Genomic DNA, 23,176 nt, shown 5'->3' with positions numbered 1-23,176 from the left:
ATGGAGTGGTGGAAGTTGGTGGTCATAGCTGCTCAGATACTGAGGGCTTTAGCTGACAACAGCCATGGCCTCCAAGAACTTCCAGAGGTGCAATGTGGGGAGGAGAACATGCAGATCATTGTGCCCCAGCACCTGAAGCAAGATTCCAAGATGAAGGTTTTAAGTAAGTGTTTGGTGTGTCTAATGCATGTTGTGTTAGGAGGCTGTGATGACCTGCTGACTTGTACTGGTCTGTACTCCCTTTGTGGGTGACCTATAGACTGGGATGGGAGAGAGGTGAAACCCCCAGTTACCACAGAAGATTGTTGATGTATTTGTAGGGGTACCAGAGGTAACCAGGTCCCACACCTTGATGGTCCGTTGTCCACCCAACCACAGGGCTTGTAATAGTTATTGTACAGTGAGGGTCTGAATGTAACCTCTTAAAGGGGTTGGCCACTTATTGGCTACTGGTGACCAATGTGTATGTAAGATGACTGCATTGCAATTGCTATTATAGCCATTGTTAATATTGTCATTTCCTGTACTTCATAAGCTGTGTCCCCTTGTTGGGTAAATCTTTTGTGATATCCATAAGATGGCTACTGATGGTAGGTCATGTGACCAGGAAATTGCCTCCATGTGGTTTATCTATTCAAACATTGCACCTGCATTACAGTCCCACCATTTCAAGAGCAGATGGCAGGGGCAGTGTATTTGAACAGAGAAGACCTAACATGGAGCGTCATGTGACCAGGCAAATCGCCATCAGTGGCCATCGTGTGGACAGCACAAAAGACTTGGCCAACAAGGGGTAATACCTCATGAAATATATTAAGACCCAGAATTCCAACAAAGGCTATATTATCAAGTACCATATTTTCATCTTGCATACACACTGGTCAACCCCCTGATGTGATGGTGCCACCATGTTTAGCAGTGTTATGTTAGGCCTTAGTACAGTGTACAGTGTTTCATATGATTGCTACATTTTGTGTAGTTTGCTCTTGTGGTGCATGTGGACCGCGCCGACGTCCTCCATTGTATGCATATTTTGCTGGGGTTAGTCGATTATCGCGGTCCACATGCGGTCGGGTTGCTCCCCCTGATTGAGGACACGCTACTGTGTCTGGGGTTGAGCAGCTCCTCCAAAATTGCCACTAATAAATTTTTTTGTTTTTCGTTTTCTGCTTAGTACAGTGTAAGTATCAAGGACACTTGGGTCATTTATGAACATTTTTATGCCAGTTTGTGTGACCCTCTTTTTGTGACTATTTTGTTGCATGGGTGTGTTTGTGCTGTTTGACTAAAAGGAGTGTTTAGGAGGGGGTGTGACACAGTTTACGCCTGGAAACGGGTCTAAATGTAGACTAAAAACTACTTTAGCCAGGAGCTTGTTTTTCCACTAGGCGTATGGCCTGCTAAAGGGGCGCCTGGCTCATCATAAACAAAAAAATGGTCTCTGTAAACCACCACGTCAGTGTCATTTATCAATGTCTGTTTTGTGGTGCAATCATATTTTACACACACCTGAATTTTGAGTTGTCTTCTGTAAAGGGAAGACTATTGTAATCCCTCAGAAACCAAGTCCCTGCATAACCCTCTGAGAAGCTGTCAGTGTGTGGAGCCTAGGAGGCTGCGTCATCTGCTCTAGGCACAATGTGCCCAAACCTCCCGCTATCCCACTCCCTGTATAGCCGGCAACTATAGGGTAGATGTTCATCCAGGACATATTTATGGAGCCCTATCACTTTTTTTTTTTATTGACATGTACAGTAACATTGTATGGGGAAGAGACACTGGTAATGAGATTCGGCCTGTTCCATGTTGTGTGCGTCTCTTTAGTTTTTTGGGGATCTTTGGGTAAGACCAGTGTAAACATTAATAAGGAAGGTGCACTACTGTGGAGGCAAGCAAACAAGTCTGACTAAACCCTCAAACTGGTGTTAAATCGAGAATTTAGCCAATATATCCTTATATGAAGGACATATCTGAGCCTGAGCACCGTGCCAAGGTAGCTCGGAACTTAACTCTAAACTACCTGTGCCGTATGGGTAGTACCAGGAGGCAGTGGGCAAATTACAGCAGCGTAAGGTCCGCCTCACAGCAAACTCCGTTATCTCCAGCATGCAGACATGCTTGCAATGGGAGGAAGCTGTTAGTCCCACCCAAGACTGACAAGGCCCAAGCCTCACAGGTGCACCTAAATGTTGCCTGTGGATGAAAATCGGGGCACATATAAATGTGGTGCATGCAACGCTGTGTTGGAGTACTGTGCAGCTGTATGGGCCACAGCAAGCTCTATACTGAGGCTGCCCTGTTCAGTGGGTCTGAAGTGTTAATGGCTGTGTAGAATCTTCAATACCGTGTGGCCACTGATCATACAGACCCACTGAACAGTGCTGTGTCACAGTACTCGTGCTTCACAAGCTTCCTCTCCCATGAGTGTGCTATTCATACTTTCAGTGCAGATTTTGCTGGGTGAGATTCGGGGAAAATCAATGACAAAATCTCAATCTGCATGAACTACACCAGACCCCCCCCGGTGTCCCTCAATTCTAAATCCCTCTTTGCTTTATAAATGTCCCTCTTTGATCTGAGGTATGGACTTTCATTATTGCAGTTGCAATATTGATCCAGAAAGTGTTTGTCTGGTTCCCATATCTTATTTCATTTATAACTTGAATTTTAGAAACTTCTATGCTCAGATAATTTTTGCATTTAATAAGAACTAAGTGTTTAGATATGCAGGAAAAATAGATCTTTCACACAATGAACAAGTATCCATCTTTGAATGTACAAGAAGTTGGGAGGTATGAATTACACTACAATGTGCATGTCCTCTTGGGGCACGGCTACAGTAGAATATAAAAGGTTAGGTTGTTTGTTATCCACGCCTTGTTCTGGCTTCAAAAAACGGCATTAAAAAAACCTGACTCTCTGGCTGTACCCTAGATATGGCCAGGTGGTTTAGCTGGCAGTATGACTTGCCATGCCATCTGGACATGACCTAAGGGCTCATGAACATGTACTACCTGTGCATTGGGGAATTCAAATTATGGGCACTGTCTACATGGCTGGCGCAGATGAATGCAGACTCTTTAACTTGAATGGGTCCATTTTCTGTCTGCACTGCAAAAAAATAGAATGCGTTTTTTTTTCCATAGCATCACCACGACGGCCATACAAGGAGATTGACCCCTGACCTCTGTAGGGGCAGGAAGCAGAGAGGTTTAAATACCACCCCCCCCCCCCCCCACACCAGTGTTTTCCTGTCCCTACAGGGGCGGAGAAAGGTCTCCATGTGCAGCCGCCGTGGAGATGAAGGTCCTGAAGTGGATTTGGAGTCGGGTACCTGCTTCGGCGGGACCCCCCCCCCTGTCAGCCCGCGGTCTCGTACTAACGCCGGGCAGGGGGGAAAGGGAGATATTTACCTACGGCTGATCTGGGGCCTGCTCCCAGAGCACAGAACGCCCGCTGGTTCACTAAAGCCATGCCGGTTTGCGCGCCCAGCGCCATGCAGCCCTATACAAGTTCGTCACTTCCAATTAGCTGTGACGTTTCCGGAAGTCACGCGGACGGCTTCGGGAGGCGGGAGAATTCAAATGTATCCTCCTGCGGTGAGTGCTTACCTTCTCTGGCTATCCTTCAGGATGTCTGCGTCTGAGCACGCTGAGGCCTCTACCCTGCCGTCTGTAAGTTCCCCATAGGGGATTATTTATTTTATTTTTTTCTTCCGCTCACCTGGGCACACTATTGTGGATATTTTCCCTAGATTTAATTTTTTTTTTTTTCTTGGCTGTTCCAGACTGCTAAAGATCCTCTGAGAAACACTTTGAGGACTTCTTGGGCTATTTCATGCTTTAAACGATTACCTGATGACCACCCTAAGAAGTTGTGCGGGGACTGCATTTCTAAAATTGTCCGTGAGGAACAGCCGTCCCTCATGGACTAAATTAGATCTATGATGCAGGAAGAGATTAAATCCTCCTTTGCGGCCTTTTCTACACTTCAAACAGAGAAACCCGTTGTTACGGAACCAAACGCCACAAATCAGACGATTATGTTTCATCCGATTTCTGAAGTTTATGGTGGTTCAGCTTCCTCTTCTAGCTATATGGAGGATGAAGATAGGCTCTCTGAGAATTTCCAGAGAACAGAAGGAAATTCTATTTCTCTTCTGAGGATATGCTCAAGCTTTTAAAAGCCGTCAGGGCTACTATGGGGTAGAAGAGGTGCCTTCTATTCCATCAGTACAAGATCCTTCCAAAACCGGCTTCTTTTTGATCAGGAAGAGGCTAGGACCTTTAATACCATCCCTAAAATTGACGCCCAGGTAGCTAGGGTCAATAAAAAAAAAAAAAGGCCTACCATTTGAAGATGCCTCTCAGCTCAAAGATCCGTTGGATAGGAAGGCTGACGGCCTATTAAGAAGGTCCTGGGAGGCGGCCATGTTCACGCTTAAATCAAACATAGCCGCCAGATCTACCGTATTTTTCGCCCTATAAGACGCACTTTTTCCCCCCCAAAATTGGGGGGGGGGGGGGAAGGGCAGTGCGTCTTATGTGGCGAATACTTGAGTTTGTATACCGCATGCTGCGCAGCGCGGTGGCGGGTGTATTAGTGGGCATGGATGAGGGAGGAGGGGCCGGCATCCAGGTCTGACTACAGCGGGCCCGGTGCAGTCACTGTATTCTGCTACACCGGGCCCGCTCACTGTAGGAATCCTAACTGCAGGCAATGCTAACAGTCTTTTATGCAGCCTGTACTTACGATACTAACTTTCCGGCGGGCAGGAGGCTGAACTGGTGGGCGGGCGCTTACAACGTAACTCACTATGTCACGTGCCGGCTCCGCCCACTTTATGAATGAAGAAGGGGGAGCCGGCGCGTGACATAGTGAGTTACGTTGTAAGCGCCCGCCCACCAGTTCAGCCTCCTGCCCGCTGCCTGCCGGAAAGTTAGTATCGTAAGTACAGGCTGCATAAAAGACTACTGTTAGCATTGCCTGCAGTTAGGATTCCTACCGGGCCCGGTGTAGCAGAATACAGTGACTGCACCGGGCCCGCTGTAATTACAGAGCTGGATGCCGGCCCCTCATCCCTATTGGGGGTCATTCTATGGATGGCACTGTTATGGGGGTCTGTGGACTCATAGCGTAAAATGCTATTTATGTGCCATCCACGGTCCCCCCCCATAACAGTGCCATCCACGGTCCCCCCCCATAACAGTGCCATCCACGGTCCCCCCCCATAACAGTGCCATCCACGGTCCCCCCCCATAACAGTGGGCATTCGAGAACTAATCGCAAAAGGGATAGTGGCGGAAGTACCACGGTCCGAACAGGCAAAGGGGTTCTATTCGAATCCTATCGCACAATAATAGACTTAAAGCGCCTGAACAAGTACATTACCTAAGATCCATAGTTCCTCTGCTCCAGAACAATTCAGTAATGTGCTCGGTCGATACATCCCAGCTCTCAACGGTTCCTAAGGTTTGCGGTCAGAGACCATCTGGGCAGAATTCTCCATTATCAATTCACCTCTCTCCCCTTCGGCATATCCTCAGCCCCTTGAGTTTTTACAAAACTAATGATCAAGGTAGTTGCCTATCTAAGGAAGGTCTGACAGTTTTTCCATACTTAGATCTCAAACAGTTCAGCTCTTCAGAGAGATCAGAATTTTCTTCCGTCAGACCCTAGAGGGATTATTAGAACTGACAACAAAGATCCAGTTCCTGGGGGTTATTCTGGATTCCCATAGACAGATAACCTGTTTGCCTCCTAAGCAAGATACCGGACATCCAAAAGAGAATCTCCATCTTCAACTCAAGATGTTCTACTCCATCAGACTCAATGGGCCAGATTTATCATGACTCTGACAGCTCACTCCACTTTAACATATGGCTAAAGTCAGTTTTAGCCAAGTCAGATTTATGATCGGCCCTTTAAGACTGTAATAAATGTGGTTTGACGGTAGCAGTTTATCCGTCAGTAAGCAGCTTTACAAAAGTCGCAACTTTTTATGAAAGTCACATGTTCTATTAAAGTCTCATAAGATAAGCATGGTCCTCACTGGAGTGAAATTGTGACTTTTTTGCAACTTTTTAAATAGTCCCAATAGTAAATCTGTCTAGAGATTGATTTACATAAGAAAACTGGCGAGCATAGTGCAGAGCAGAAAAGTCGCAAATTTGTGCGCAGTTTTAGTGTTTGGGACTTTTTCACTCCATTATTCTGACCTGAGCTAATGATAAATCTGGCCCAATGAGTCTCTTGAGGATCCTCACATCCTGCATACCATCCGTTCAGTGGTGCCAGATCCATTTCCGAACCCTGCAGATGTGGATCCTCAGGGTCTGGTACAGAAGGGAATCTTCCCTAGACCAAAAGGTGATCATCCCTCAAAGGATAAAAACCTCCCTCCTTTGGTGGAAAAAAAACAGGCTCAATATCTCCAAGGGGGTGATGTGGTCAAAGAATTCTTATGCCCAGATCACCACGGATGCAAGCCAGTACGGTTGGGGAGCGAAGGTCGGAGATGTTTACTACCAAGGAGTCTGGCCAAAATCATTCAGTCTCCAGTCGTCAAATTTTCAAGAATTGATGGCAGTCTGGGAAACTAAAGCGAGCCAAAATTAATCTTCAAGGCCATCACGTAAAAGTCCTGTCAGACAATACAACAGTGATAAGATATTTGAATCATCAGGGAGGCACGGGATCGAGCAGCCTGCTGGATTTGTCGGCAAAGATACACCTGGGCAGAAGAAAATGTTCATTCAGTGTCTGCAGTCCACCTAAAGGGGTCCCTAAATGTGGAAGCAGACTACCTCAGCCAGGCAAAGAGAGACCACTCAGAATGGTCCTTAAACGAGGAAGTCTTCCTGATATCAGAGAAGTGGGGGAGACCAACAATAGATCTCTTTGCCACTTGGTTAAACTCAAAATTGCCTTTTTTTTCCAGGATGTCCCTCCATGACAGCACCCATGGAGGTTGTCCTATTGGTCTCTGTAGGGACAGGAAGCGAGAGAGATTAAAAGGCCCCCACCCCTCCCACTCTCCAGTGTTCTTCCTGTCCCTACAGGGATGGGAGCCGAGAGAATCTTTTCCCTGCCCTGGGAATCTATATGGGGCCGAGCCTGGTCGGGGGGGTCTCCCTCTCCTCTTCAGGCTTCGGGGGCCCTAAAAGCTAGCACCTCTCTGGGTAGAGGTCCCCTGGCTTCCCCAGATACCTTCTTTTCTGGCCGCATCGGCGAGGAGCTGAAAGCGGTCGGGAGCGCTGTGTGGTGGCCGCGGTATCAGGGAGCCGAGGCCGCTTCTTCCGGGTTCGGGAGCTCTGGGATCGGCTGCGGCTCCTGCGCTCGGCGCTCCTCCCGTTCGGCGTGCAGCCCATGTGACCGGAAGTGCGGGTCACATGGGCGAAAGAAAGATGGCGGCGCCCAGGGGGACCAGTTCTTTCAGGGCAGTTGGTCCGACGCAGACGCCCTAAGATCCTCAAACTACAGGGAATTGAAAGCGGTCTGGGAGTCCCTAAGAGCGGCAGAACATCTCCTCATAGGTCATCATGTCCGAGTGCTATCGGACAACGTAACAACAGTTTGCTACATAAAAAGACAAGGAGGGACGAAGAATCCTCATCTCCAGGACCTAGCGAATCTCATCTTCAGCTGGTCAGAGGAGAAGATCTTGTCCATTTCAGCCACACACCTGAAGGGATCTCTCAATTACACAGCGGACTTTCTCAGCCGACAATTAGTCAGGCCAGGGGAATGGAAGTTGAACCAGGAGGTATTCCAAATGATTTGCCAACAGTGGGGGAGACCTCAAGTGGATTTATTTGCGTCCAGCAGAAATACTCAGCTGGACTATTTCTTCTCGCTAGACCCAAGAGGAGGACCACTGGCGGTGGATGCTCTTTCCCAACCTTGGGATATGAGCCTAGCCTACGCTTTTCCCCCACTTCTCCTCATACCGCTAATCCTGAAGAAATTGAGAGGGTGCTCATCCACGCTGATCTTGGTAGCTCCAGCTTGGCCCAAGAGAGCCTGGTTTTCGGTTCTAAAGACCATGTCCATCAGGGAACCAATAACCCTTCCAAGAAGACAAGACCTACTATCACAAGGTCCTCTGTTTCACCCCAACCTGGACAAACTGAACCTTACAGCGTGGATCCTGAGAGGCAAACCTTAAGGAACAAGGGACTCTCGGACAAGGTAATTTCAACTTTACAGAGCTGCCGCAAACCTATTACAAGAGCAATATACAACAAGATTTGGAAAAAGTTCTCATCCTGGTTGTCACAGAACCAGGCAGATGCCAGATCCCCCACGGTGGGTTGCATTTTAGAGTTCCTTCAGGAGGGGTTTGATGCAGGTCTGAAACCCAGCACACTCAAAGTACAGGTCTCGGCACTCAGCTGTTGTCTCGATACTCCCCTTGCAGATCATAGGTGGATTAGAAGCTTTCTAAAAGCAGCTTCCAGATTGAGGCCCACTTTAAGACAGTCGGTTCCCCCCTGGAGTCTGAACGTAGTTCTAGAAGGATTATGCGATCCTCCGTTTGAGCCGATTGGGCAGATATCCGAAAAATTTCTGTCTCTCAAAGCAGTGTTTCTTCTGGCTATAACCACAGCCCGCAGGATAGGGGAAATCCAAGCCTTGTCAATTAAACAACCTTACTTAAGGATTTTGGATGACCGCATAATCTTGAAGCCAGACCCAGCCTTTCTACCTAAGGTGGTCTCTGCTTTCCATAGAGAACAAGAGCTAACACTCCCTTCATTTTGTTCCCTCCCCAAAAATATACAGGAGGAAAGATTCCAGAGGCTGGACGTTAGAAGAGCAATCCTGGCCTATCTGGACAGAACCAGTTCCTGGAGAAGATCAAGTAATCTGTTCATCCAGTTCGGTGGGAAGAATAGAGGCTTGAAGGCCTCAAAACAGACGCTGGCTCGGTGGATTAAGGACACCATCAGAGAAACATACAGGCTGCAAGAAATAGCCTGCCCCTTAAATCTGAAGGCACATTCCATGAGAGCAATGGCAACTTCCTGGGCCGAAAGGGCCGACGCTACAATTGACCAGATTTGCAAAGCGGCAACCTGGTCTAGCTTCCTGACTTTTGCCAAACATTACAGGCTAGACGTTTTGGCCGGACAGGACTTGGCCTTTGGGCGGAAAGTCCTTCAGGCAGTAGTCCCCCCCCCCCCCTAGGAGATTCAGTTGTTAGTTCTCCATGGGTGCTGTCATGGAGGGACGTCCTGGAAATACTGGTTTAGTTTACCGGTAAATCCTTTTCCAGGAGTCCGACATGACAGCACCCTGTACTACCCTCCCCGTTATGCTGGTTCCAGCCTTGTAAGCAGTGTGAATATAACATTGTATTAATAAAGGTGTTGGATCCTATCCGGTGTAGTAATTTGGTAAAACACTGGAGAGTGGGAGGGGTGGGGGCCTTTTAATCTCTCTCGCTTCCTGTCCCTACAGAGACCAATAGGACAACCTCCATGGGTGCTGTCATGTCGGACTCCTGGAAAAGGATTTACCGGTAAACTAAACCAGTATTTTTTTTTTTTTTGTTCCCTAGATCCCAGAGACAGCCCGAGATTTCTGGACTCTTTCTCTTTCAGATGGAACCGAGGTCTTCATTATGCGTTCCCTCCTCTTCCGCTAATACCGAGGGTGGTACAGAAAATCATACAGGACAGTACTTCAGTCATACTAGTAACACCCTACTGGCCAAAGAGCTGGTTCCCAATCTTGTTGAACCTTGCCAGCGAGGATCCTTGGATTCTACCAAAGAGACGAGACATCCTTCACCAAGGTCCGATTCTACACCCGGACTTCCTCAACCTAGCAGCCTGGATCCTGAGACCCAAATTCTAAAGCATCAGGGACTATTGGATGCAGTAATTTCCACCCTAAAAGCTTCCAGAAAGTCACCTTTTCAATATACCTGAAGATTTGGAAACTGTTCTGCTCGTGGTCAGGTTCGCCCTCGCCAAATACCTCAGCTCCAAACAGCCAAATGATTCTGGACTTTTTACAAAAAGGATTTGACATGGGATTGAGACCATCCACACTCAAGGTACAGGTATCAGCCCTCAGTTGCTTTTTCAACACCGAACTGGTGAACCATAGGTGGATAAGGCAATAACAAGGTTACGTCCGACTCGAAGGTCTCAGATCCCTACCTGGGATTTAAACATTGTCCTTGGACTATCACATCCTCCATTTGAGCCTCTGAGTGACTGCTCTTTGAAACTAAAATCCTACAAAACTGCTTTCCTGGTTGCCATCACCTCAGCCAGAAGAATCGGTGAGCTACGAGCACTACCAATTAGAGAGCCCTACCTACAGGTCCTGGACAACAGGATAATTCTAAAACTAGATCAGTGTTTTCTACCGAAAGTAGTCTCAAAGTTTCATAAAGACCAGGAGATCACTCTACCGTCATGGGTTGTTAAAACAATCTAATGATTGGGAATCTACCCTTCATTTGCTTGATGTTAGACGGGCAGTACTTGATTACTTAGAAACTGCAAAAGACTTTAGGAAGTTGGACTGCCTCTTTATCCAGTTTGGAGGAAGAAACAGGGGTCAGAAAGTTTCTAAGTCCTCCATTGCCAGATGGATTAAAACTACCATCGCTTCTTGTTCCTTACAGAATCTCTTGCCCTGATAATCGGAGCCCACTTTACTAGGGCAATGTCGTCTTCTCAAGCAGAAAGAGTGGGTGTCTCCCTTGAGGAGATCTGTAAGGCAGCCACTTGGTCCAGCACCCATACTTTCGCCAAGCATTATAGATTGGACCTTTTCCAAAAGACTGAAATGTCTTTTGGACAAAGTCCTTCAGCCTGTTCTCCCCCCCCCCCCCCCCTTAAAGGGGTTGTCCGGGTTCAGAGCTGAACCCGGACATACCCTTATTTTCACCCCGGCAGCCCTCCTGAGCCTGGCATCGGAGCATCTCATGCTCCGATGCGCTCCCGTGCCCTGCGCTAGATCGCGCAGGGCACAGGCTCTTGTGTTTTCAATAACACACTGCCAGGCGGTAACTTCCGCCCAGCAGTGTGTTCGGTGATGTCACTGGCTCTGAGGGGCGGGCTTTAGCTCTGCCCTAGCCGTTTTACTGGCTAGGGCAGAGCCAAATCCCGCCCATCAGTGCCGGTGACGTCACCGGGCTGCCTGTCAGCCCCATAGAGAGCCCGGTATGTCACCGGAACTCAGAAAAATGCCTGCTCCGATGCTCATGTCAGGGGGGCTGCCGGGGTGAAAATGGAGGGATGTCCAGGTTCAGCTCTGAACCTGGACAACCCCTTTAAATTCATATTTGATATACCTCCTTGTATGGCCGTCGTGGTGATGCTATGGAAAGCCGGAATTAGTACTTACCGGTAATTCATTTTCCATGAGATCACCGACGGCCCGTATTTCCCTCCCTGTTCGTTACTTGGGGGTTGATAGGAAGAAATATATATACTTTTTTTTTTTTTTTTTTTTTGTGCAGAGGCACGGACAGAAAACCCACAAAGCACTCCATAGTGCTTCTGTGCGGTTCCGTGCCTCCATTCTACACCACTCCTTCCTGATTGTGGACCCATTCAAGTGAATGCATTGGTGATGCGGTTCATAAATGGCTGGTGCATGTTGTGTAAATGAGCCCTAAGGATGCAAAAACCACATCTCGCTGAAATTCCTGTCTTCTGGCACAGTTTTACAGATGAGGGTTCTTAAAGGGGTTGGCCACTTCCTGGCTACTCTTCACAAATGTGTGTACGGTGACTACAACACTTTCTACTATACCCTCTATCTGTGTTTTCCTTTTATTTATGTCCCCTTGTTGGGCAAATCATCTTTGCTGTCCACACAGGAAACCTGTCCATAAGATGTCCTCTGGAGGGTCATGTGACCAGAAAACACTCCAGACACATCACTTGGTCTTCTCCACTGAGACACCACATCTGCACTTGCAATGTTGAGAATTTAGTGCAGGTGTGTATTTGAATGGAGGAGGCTGAGTGATCTTGCTGGTCACGTGACCCTCAATCAGCAGCCATTGTATGGACCGCACAAAAGACTTGGCCAACAATCAAGAATACCTTGAAAATGGCACACAATATCAACAATTTGACTTTTCCTAGCTTGTGCCAGGTCTAAAGTGGGCAGGTATGGGCCAGCAGACACATCTATGCCTGGTTTAGGTGTAGAAAATGACCTAAATGTTAGACTGCTAGGAAGCTGGATGCTCCTAGGTTATATAGAGGCCGGTGCCTCTTCAAAACTTTGGCGGGAACCACTGCCAGAGCAGGGGCTTTATTAAGACTGGTGTTTTAGGTGCCATGTAGTAGTCTCACAAACACTGCTCAAGAGTAGCTGGAAATGGCCAACCCCTCAGCTATAAAAATACAAATCAAAACTTGTGGTTTTGTTGGCCATATTCTTAATTGTGTAATGGGCCTTCCCATTGGTTAACACGATCACATCATGATTTTGTATGTGACTAGACCCTTACAGGGGGTTTCTGGAAATAAATGATCGCTAGCTCATACATGGTATAGTTTATAAATTTGTTGGTCTGATTACTGGCCCCCAACTTTTGGACAACTGGAGGGTCTGTCATGTCCCTTTAGTCAAGCTGCTCCGTACTCTAGTGGTTGTCCTGGATATCCTCTGTGGAACCTCTGGCACAATAGAGGGGTTAGAAAGAAGTTTCCCAATAGCAGAAGCAAGAACTAAATCAGGTCTAAGCATTTTAGCACCAGAACACAGGTCCATTCTGACATTACAGCATTGCTTCACAGGAGATCTCCCTGTAGTGTTGATTCCATCTACTCACCCATGTTTCCCTTGCTTTATTTAGATAAAGATGGCAAAATGGAGCCTCTGAGAAATGACCCATCTTGTGGTATCTTAGTGACCCAGAAATATGATGGTTCTGTAATTGTTGGAATTTCTTATGATGGCTGCTATGTGTCTCAAACTGTAAGTATATGGAGGAGTTCCGTGGTACCAGAAAGGGCCACCAATTCCAAAAGTGGCATGTGCCACAGCATTATGGCGGTATCTTCTAGAAGCATCACTGCAGCAGAATATGGTGCCTAAGCTCCAGAACATGGCTTTGCTTGAGGATTTTTGCATTCTGCAGTCTTCAGTAATGGAGAACTTTTTTTTTTTTTTTTTTTTTTTTAGTATTGGCCATGTCCTTAAACTTTAATTTGTGTGGGGAAGTTTCCTCTTGCTTAATGGACTATGGAACTAGGAATGCAAATGTGTAGGTCCTTGCTGGTAAAATAATGGCATGCAGACATCAGTCTGGAATGTTAAAAAAAAATATATATATTTTTTTTTTTTTCTTTCAATTTTCAGGACACCCACTTTGTGGTGACTCTTGGGCTCACTAGGAAACAAGATGGTGTAAAGAAAGTCACTGTGAGGAAGGAGATGACTTGTGCTGTGGGAATCTGTGAGTACAAACCTTGCTTTAGACTGAAGTAATATCTAATGCAAATGATACTGTCTCATCCCTACATAAGGAATGAGCTATAAACTAATATGGACCAGTCCTGGTTTTCTTGACTTCTACAGGTGGCAATTGTATTAGTGTTGCTTTGCCTATAGGGGTGCAGGATCCTAGCCAGGCTACTGATGATGGAGGTCCTTCAGACACTTCACTTATTTCCAAAAATGGGAAGCGGGAGTGTCAACATTGGAAGGAGTTGTAGCAAAGCTTGGAATGGGTCTGACTTTACTGTGACCTAAATAGTATAAAACAGTCAGTGATTACAAGCTTTCTCACCTAGTGAAAATCAATAAGGAAGAACTCTGCATTTGGCATAGAATCCACATGAAAAAAACTGAACATAACCTTACAGACCAAGGCACCCTCATCACATGATGCACATTCGCTCTCATAGGATAGTTCCGACATGAGTGTTGGATTCGCATAGTGAATCGTTAACGTGGAATTATCTGATGTGATCTTGTATTGTGCATATGCGATTATTCGATGTGAATAAGCACTCTGGTTGTAGTTGGACAAGACTAGGACATGTTTTTTGCAGAATGGACACATGAATGCATACAGCACATGGTGAGCTGTCTGCGTTTTTGATGACCCATTGAAATGAAAGGGTCTGCAAATGCAAAAGTTGTCTGAATGGGACCTAAACCAGTTGACATGCGATACCAGTTAATATAGGACATCTGCAGTTACCTCCTGGTTTGTTTTATAATTGGGAGCATAAATGTATACTACTGTGGAATGAAGTTGTAGTGATGCTACTTTCAATATCTTGGTGCTAGATATGCTGGCTGTCTCTGGTCACTGTAGCTCACTCTGCCAGCATACATTGAAGAGCTGGTACTCTGTATGTAATAGGGGAATAAACTGCATATGCCTTAGCTATGAGGGCTCCCAGCAGACGAATTGGGGAATACATAAACTCTGTACCAGTTTGTGTCAACTGCAACTTTTTGCTCCTTTTTACCTTCCTTGCCACTTGGAAAAGTGGATGGGAACTCCAGCCTGACTCTTAACATGACTGTCAGTAAACTAGTACATGCAGTGAGCCCCTGAGGAGCCAGTGCAGAAGATGGGAGTGGTAGTGGCCCTGATGAGGTTGTAAGTGTATTCTCAGGCTTTGGCTACTGAGGAGCAGTGCAGTGGAAATGTAGTTTGAAGAATGAAGCTATATGTGAAGATATAGCAGTCTTTTTAGTTTATACAAAATAAACTGGTGGTACATCCAGTAGCAGCAAATTCTAAATACAGTTACTGGCACCAGTTGAGGTATGGTGGCAGCTTGGATGACCTGCAAATGAGCACTTGTGGGTATAGCTGTCAACTGACAGGTTCACACGAACTATATCTGGCCTAGTGCCATTTTTGGGTGATGGGTGTCTGAGCTGTTGTCCCTCACCTTGCAGCAGTGTCTAACATGGGTTTTCTACTGATCACTTTCTTAAGCTTCTAAAGTGTTTTTCTTGGAGCTGTATGGTGGTCTCTCTGGAGAATCCTGTATTGGTCCAAGGAGCAGAAGCTCCCCTCACTGCAGTTATTCTTACTCTCCCGCTTGCCAGGAGTGGGTTGGTCCTGATTCCTGCTAAGAGGGTTGGTTAGCCCTGTTCCTGCCATGAAAACCTCTTCTGGCGTGTGTATGTATATATTAGTTGCAGATGCCCCAAATATGTGGTACTGTGCACATATAGGCAAGTGAGCTACATGGCATGGATATCCCTTTCCAATGTATTGGACACCAGCAGGGTTTGCTGCTAAAACTGGCATAAGAAACACTACTCTTTCCCTTTAAGGGTCTCTTGGACCAGGCTTGTGCATTGCATTAATATGCCTAACTTACAAGTTGCCATTTTTTTTATTCTTGTATATTGCCCATTTGACTAGTACCTCCACTTGCTAGCTGACTAAATGGCAGGTGTATTTCTGGCCCTCACTCACTAGTGTTTTCCAGCCTCTTTATAAGCTGCCTCATGGCCTATGTATGACTTTAGCACACAGCAATATACTTCTTTTGAGATGGGAAAGGTTGCTTCCAACCCTCATAATGTGAATTTAAAAGATTTGAGAGAATAAGCTTACGCAGGCTAAGTGAATACATAGATTTATTAAGTGTGGTTAATATATAACAACGCGAATAATACATCACTAGCCTAAACAGGGTGGAGACTCCATCGATCATGCTGTAACACATGGCTGTCTACCACATTATAACATGACCAACATCCCCAGGGTGTACAAAATATGGGGAAAATCAATACTTGCATCCTACCTAGGAGTCTCCCAAGTGTGTGTGCCACAGAGTTTAAACCTTTTTTAGCCCCTCGAGTGTGCAGCACGCATGTCTCTAAGATCACTCAGGAATGTTGTCTTATCGGCACAATGAGGATGGATACTAGATTACAAGGCAAATCATGACACAATGGTTGTGTCCCTTTTTTAAATTCTGTTCCTTATTACCAATCAGTACTAAAAAAAATACCATTACAATACACCTCTAAAAAAAAAACCCAAAAAAAAACCTCTGCAGAATTGACCCTATTAACCAGGCATACTGCTGATTACAATAACATTTATCATGTCAATTAGTTTTGGTGTTACTGAGAATACTTTAGTTTTTATACTAATGAGGGCTTCAGTGCACTGTGGGGTTGGTCCTAGCCCATTGGTGTGTGCCCCCCCCCCCCCCCAAACACTAACAGATTTCCTCCAGCATGCCTGGCTTAATAGGATTAGTCCTGATGGATGCTCTTGGGGATTTTATGTTCAAATCCACTATTTGGGACTAATTCTATTTTATATATATTTTTGGGCAGACCATGACTCTCCAATTCCAAGCCAGTGTGATTCCGTCTTAAGGCCAGACAGACTGAGCTGTACAAGTTCTCAGGACTCGTGTTCAACTATGGGCTGCTGCTACGATCCTGCTGACAGTATTACTCCATGCTACTATGGAAACAAAGGTAAGTGTGCGTGTAATCACTGTCACTTTTGTCTCTAATCAGACTGCACATGGAGTACTGGGCCCCGATCACCACTTCCCCTCTTGCACTGTGAGGGGGGACATGCATCCTCACTGCTCAGAAGGCTGGTCCTGATATCTTGTGTAATGACTTGTTTGACAGGGTTGGTCCTGACAGGTTGAGTGTCTATGGCTGGCTACCTAAGACATCATTTTTATTTTTCTCTTCCCCAGTGACTGCCCGCTGCACATCAGACGGCCTCTTCTCCATTGCCCTGCCAAACACCTTGACTGTGCCCCCGCTGAACCTGACATCTGTGCGACTGCTCCAAAATGGCGGCCCAGAATGTAATCCAACAGCTAGCAATGGCTATTTCCTCCTCTACCAGTTCCCAATTTCTGCTTGTGGCACCACCTACAAGGTAAGTCGTGGTATATTAATGCCTTTGTGAAAATCCATATGGAGCTGTTCAAACCATAGACTTCCTTCTGTCTGTCACTGAACTTTCCCCCTTTAATTCTTACTTCCTGGGAACTGCAGACGGGTAGGGCTTGAATTGAATGGTGTCCTGGGTGGTCACCAATGGAGTGACCTGTGTGTGCACAAACTACATATGGTGACTAATTGGCCTCGTCCAGTATGATGCTGTAAATCTCCCAGATATTGAATTCATGCGGTTACCTTAAAAAAGCACAGCTAATGTCTTCCAAAAAAATGGTTCCTCACACAACTTTTTTTTTTTTTTTTTTTTTTTTTTTTTTTTTGGGCAGCCATGGTATTTCTAATACTGTGCCTTTTAATACTAGTTCCACACGCTACTGAAATACTGTACAATGCTAATTTTCCAATACAGTACTCAAATGGTACCACTGTACAGTGACCAAAAAGCAGTAAGTGCTGTATAATAAATGCTGCTGAGTGATATTGGTAATGCCAGGACTGGCTTTCTCTTAGGAGTATAATTGCAGTATATTAATGCCTGCACCAGTGCTCATCTGGTTCTTATCTCAGACAATGGGTAATAGTGCCCTGCAAGGTGGTGGGTGGAGGACTGGTCCGGTCACTACCAAGTGCACTCCCTATGAGCAGCCACTGCGCCCATTCACTTCTATGGGCCCAGCTATTTTTGGAGGGCCCCATAGAAAATGAATGGAGCGCAGCTGTGCATGTACAGTGCACCCTCCACTTTCAGAGCTCTGTTCTCCATATAGGTGCGGGTCTCATCAGACTGTCAGATAGGCGCCACTTATCACTGTAGGCAGGGTACAGCAAAGGGATGTGTGTGTGTGTATAGTGACTCCCATAGAAGTGAATGGAGGGGTACATGCATGACCACCTGTCTACTCACAACAGCCTTGAGATGGGCCCTCAGGTCAGACCCACACCACCGGGCATTTCTGTGGATTCCATAAATGTCACACTTGATAACTGCTGAATTACTATCTTGTAGCTGGTTGGGGACCAGGCGGTGTATGAGAACCAGCTCGTGGCATCCAAAACCTTGAGTACCTGGAACAACATAGCAATAACCAGAGACTCCACCTTCAGGTAACTGAACTATGGACACAGCTGGGCTCAGCAAATACTTCAATGGGGTTCTGCTTAGGCTTTGTCATATTCCTCCTGGAAATGTGGGATCTATTAGCATTTATCTGTGGCTCCTACCCAGTGTAGTCCCTAGAATAGTGGACTCAAGGAGTTGTGGCACATTTGTCTCCTTGCCCACAGGATGGGGAATAACTGATCTGTGGAGGTTCAAGTGCTGGGACACCCACTGATCCTGAACCCCCCCCAGCTCATAGAGAATGAATGGAGCAATGGTTCCTATGTGTGGCCTGCAGCTCAGTTATTCCCTATACTATGGATGAGAAGACAATTTGGTAACTTGGCATGAACCCTTTAACTGTGGGATGTCATCTGTTGAGGTCTCCTTGGTTGGAGATTCTCTTCAGGCAATTAAGAGCCCATTTACAGATGTCTTTGGAGAATTCTGAATTACAGGATCTGTATTCAGGACGGCATCTTTTGACTTGCTCTGTGCATTAACTGCAGTACTCAACTTCTCCTGCGGAGGTACTGTAGGAAAATAAAATACTTGCTGCCAAATTCTCCATAAACTAGAGGGGCAGCAAGGGAGAGACTCGGGTGGTAGAGACTGTAATGTAAGGACTAGTCTCTGCAGTAATGTATCTGGATCTTACTTGTACTTTTATTCCACAGATTATTGGTTCGCTGTAGCTTTGCAGTTAGCGGCTTACTCCCATTGAAAGTGGATGTAGTGACCCTACCACCCCCACCACCTGTGTCAAGTATAGGACCTATTAACTTTGAATTGAGAATCAGTTTAGGTAAGATATTGTGATGACTGGTTAAGAATTGTTGCATAAATGAAATTCCTTAAAGTCACTTTACATGGTGTCTGATCTGCTAGCAGGAGTAGCTGAGGATTGTTATGGGAAATGTCTTCTGGTCCTGACAGATTTGCTGCATCTTCAATCAGCCGCCACTGTGGGAGCTCAGTGCAGAGCGTTTACAGCTGAGATTCTAGTCAATAGTAACTATAAATTCCTATGTATTGAGCTCCCCCTATTGGTGGCTGCAGGAAGCTACTTTATACAATCTATGTGAAATTGTATTTATGTAAATATGATCAGAATGATTACCATTTTAAAAGGGGTTATTAATCAACAGATATTAATATAAAAATAATAAAATCAGAACTTTGGGGAGTTGCACTTTGCATTCTACACTGTTAGCTGCATGCATACTGTGAAGCTAAGAGGGGCAGGGGGACCCCATTACTAAATTTTGCTAATGGACCCTAAAATCTGCATACATCCTTAATATTTTTGTCATACTCCAATACTAGAGCAGGCAGTCGGCTAGGAATGATCTCTCAGTAGCTGCAATTCCCTGACTCTTCGAACAACTCCAAAAAGAGCATATGGAAGTGTACGCCAACATGATTGTGTTCTACAGGCTCTGTGCACACTGCATCTAAACGCTGCACTTAATCTATACGGGTGCTGTTGGTTTGTTGAATGTATCCATATACCCTCATTTACCCAAATGAGGTGGTGTCCTTCACATCAGGCTGGTATGCTTTAGCATGGCACATCTGGCTGTCCTATACAGCAGGGGTCACCACACTGTATACCGTGAAGTATAAACTTTGGGACATGCCCCTATGGATTGCCATCCCAAGCCACAGGGGTATAAATCTCCTCCAGAAGGATTAAATATGTGCAGAGCCTAAATCTCCATAAAATTGTTTGCTCTTGCTTTAGCTCACAGTAGCTCCCCTACAATTCCACACTCTAGTCCTCTAGGCACTCTTCTGAGGCACCAAGTCTCCTCTAGAATCAGGCTATGGATGACCATTTGCATTGAATTCCCCCCCCCCCCCCATACAGAGGCAGGCCTGCTTGGCTGAACATGCTAGGCCTTGATTGAGGAAGAAGCCACTGACGGGTACCTGGCAGCAGATCATCTTCTGCAACATGTCCAATTCTTCAATCTAACTGCCCAATCCTTACCTCCCAAACACTTGCCGTTGGAAGGCCTCCATACACATTACATGAAAAAGGAGGGTTCGGACACCTTCATTAATGGTTGTGGTGTCTCAGATTTCTGAACTTCAGTCAGGACAACGATCAGGCCTGCAGCGCATGAACCAATTTGGTGTAATATTTTCTGTCCTAGATTCCAGCTACTTCACTTATTATACGGGCTCTGATTATCCAGTGGTAAAAGTCCTGAGGGATCCAGTGTATGTGGAGGTCAGAATCTTGCAGAGAAGGGACCCGAATCTTGTCCTTGTCCTACACCAGTGCTGGTCCACGCCATCTCCTGACCCTCTGAGCAGCATCCAGTGGCCAATACTTAATGATGGGTAAGTACAAATCCTTAGAGGTTCACAATTGTGTTGTAGTCTAATCCCAGACTACCATTACACTTGAAAGCTTAAAGGGCAGTAAAGGCTACAGATGTAGCAGAGATGTGTGTATTAGAACTGCTTCTATACAGGTTTCTGGCTTTATTTCCAGGTGTCCATTCACTGGTGACAACTACATGTCTGATGTGATTCCTGTAGCTCCAGGTTCTGCTTTACCTTTCCCTTCTTACTACTCGCGGTTTGATGTGAAAACTTTTACCTTTGTGGATCAGAACACAGAGATGCCTCTTGCAGGACAGGTATGACCTGAGATGCTCATTGGCTAGCTACCCCAAATACTGTACAAATGGGTAGAACACTGCTCTGTACTGCCTCGTGTGGCCACATGTGGCAGTGACTCTAGGAAATTCCTTTGCTGGACCATGAGACTTCATGTAACCCTTATGTTCTAGGTATACATTCACTGCAGCGCTTCTGCCTGTGTCCCCTCTCCAAGTGACAACTGCGCTACCGTGTGTAACAGACGTAAGTTTAGTCTACAAATGCCCAACCTGATTACCTCAACTATCATCTTTTCCTATGCAGAACTCCAAACCCCCTACTTCTCTCCACACTGATCATGTAACATGATAAAATTCTGTCTACCTGCAGCTGCCACTAGAGGGAGCTCATTGTATGAGGATTTACTCTATATAGCTGTAATACTTTAATTGAATTATTGCATCTTGTTTTAGGTAAAAGATCTGTCTATATGTTAAGCAATAAGAGTGATGTGGTGCTGGTATCATCAGATGTTCCCATCTACTTTGACAACTCTCTGCCAGAGATGCAGAATTACAGGGAAGGTGAGTTGTTAACGCTGTGTTCTATACTGAATGCTGTGGCCTAATGGCAACGCATCACGTGGCCAAAATCACAGTATGGTAAAGCTACGTGGATATGAAATAGTGATTCAGGTTGCCTATGTTGCCAGAAGTTCTACAGGTTTGAACTTGCTAGAGGCAGGTCACGATGCTACCACGTTGCCTCACCACGCTGTAGTGTACAGTAGCATTTGTGACACTGCAGTTCATGACTGTGCAACCACAAGCTGGACACAATGGTCTGGCCTAAGTAGTGGCTGCTATAAACTGCCTTGATGGGACGACACAAGGCAACATATCCCATATTTGCAATGTAAGGAAGTGTCTGGTGGGGTCACAGTGGTCAGGCTCACAATCATAGGGGGGGGTTGTTTCCTATTTAACTGGAGCAGCAGATGTCTATTAAACCCTAGTGCAGTGGTAGGCAACCTCTGGCATCCCAGCTGTTCTGAAACTACAACTCCCAGTATGCATACTTGGCTCTTCTCCGAACCCCCTCAGAAATGCATGGAGCATGCTGGTTTCACAGCAGCTGGAGTTCTAAAAGTTGCTGATCCCTTAGTTTGTGCTCTGGTATCTCCAGCAGCTCCCATAGAGCTGAATGGCACAACCACATGTGACTGCTGGTCCATTCTAATAGAAGATCATGGGCCTCACTCATTGGGGAGATTAAGCAGTTAAACCCCACTAATCGCTTATCCTCTCTTGTGGATAGGGGATATATATTTTCTTTGTGTATTTATTTTTTCTGTTACAATCCACATGAAACTTTTTGCAGTATTCCAACTTCCACTCTGGCAACTGGTGGACCTTTCCTGTTCTGTATCTAAATTGCCCTTGTGTCCCAGTCTGTGCAGCAAAGCAGAGTCTTCTGATGGGATATCCTGAGTAGCTGTTTCTTACAACTCGAGGGCTCATGCTCACCATGTAGTTTGTGGCCTGCAAAAAAGGATCTGTATAAAATAAGGATGTCATGTGTATTCCATAGTTTGCTGAACAGCTGGCCCCTAATAGAACAGTCCTATCCTTGCAGACAATGCTTATTTTTTTCTTTATTGCATGACACTACAATGTCTCCATTCCTTGCCCCCGCTATAAGAACATGTGCCCTGCTGCATAATGACTGCTCTGGGGAAATTTTTTAAATGCTTTCAAAAACCTAATGAGTTTTTTAGATTGGCGTTTATGAGACATTCAACAGACCTTTTTAACATTGATTTGTTGTCCTTCAGACATCTACGGATTCAGAATTTCCCAGCCGCAGGCTCTGATAAACGGAGCAGCCATAGCCATGGGGTTTGTGGCAGTAGTTCTTCTGACCCTGACGACTTGGGCCCTGCACAGACAACGGAAATCCAGGTCTCTACTGATCAGCAAGTTACCTGTGACAGAAAAGACTGTAAATATCAAGACCATCTTCAGCTAACTGTTTTGAGAATGAAATAAAACTTTTTCTAAAAAAACAAACCTGGCATGGTGCAATCATTGTCTTCTGCCTGGAAATGGGTGCAGAGTCTTTTACTCCAAAATGGCATAGACCTATACATGGTGCATGGCGTGAGAAAGTGCTGGTTCTCTGCAGGCCACATTGTGCAGCACTACTACAACACAATGATTGTGTCCTAACCTATATGGAACAGGCCCAGAAACTGAGTAGGGGACAGGAGTGGTGACAGTTGTACTCGTGGTGACAGTCCTCACTCTGGCACTACCTGGGCTGTGTAATTAGGTGCAACCACCTTTTCCTTGACTTGGCTTTTTTTTTTTTTTTTTTTCTTGGTGTGGGGTGCAAGGCAGGTGTCCCTTGATGTGGTGCAATGATTTGAGGCCAGGTTTAGTTGAAAATGAGTCTACTGAAGTAACTCGGCAGTTAATACATACTTGCAATAATAGGCGCAGTCTCTACGTAATGTCTAAATCGCCTTCACTAAGGCTGGATATAGGGAATAGACAATTCCCAGACAAG

At 45.8% G+C, this 23,176-nt stretch overlaps 1 protein-coding gene across 1 annotated transcript; it reads left to right on the top strand.

The window, feature by feature from the left end:
• On the top strand, positions 1 to 22,636 carry LOC122931336 (zona pellucida sperm-binding protein 4-like). Its single transcript, XM_044285400.1, has 10 exons — positions 1 to 163; positions 16,306 to 16,452; positions 16,686 to 16,873; positions 17,903 to 18,000; positions 18,673 to 18,800; positions 20,155 to 20,344; positions 20,499 to 20,646; positions 20,800 to 20,872; positions 21,082 to 21,192; positions 22,443 to 22,636. Exons 1-10 carry the CDS (start codon positions 1 to 3, stop codon positions 22,634 to 22,636), a joined length of 1,440 nt encoding a protein of 479 aa, XP_044141335.1.
• Positions 22,637 to 23,176: the final 540 nt, after the last annotated feature.

The sequence above is a fragment of the Bufo gargarizans genome, chromosome 3 (assembly GCF_014858855.1).
Source record: "Bufo gargarizans isolate SCDJY-AF-19 chromosome 3, ASM1485885v1, whole genome shotgun sequence".
NCBI lineage: Eukaryota > Metazoa > Chordata > Amphibia > Anura > Bufonidae > Bufo > Bufo gargarizans.
This window is presented reverse-complemented; position numbering and strand designations above follow the sequence as displayed.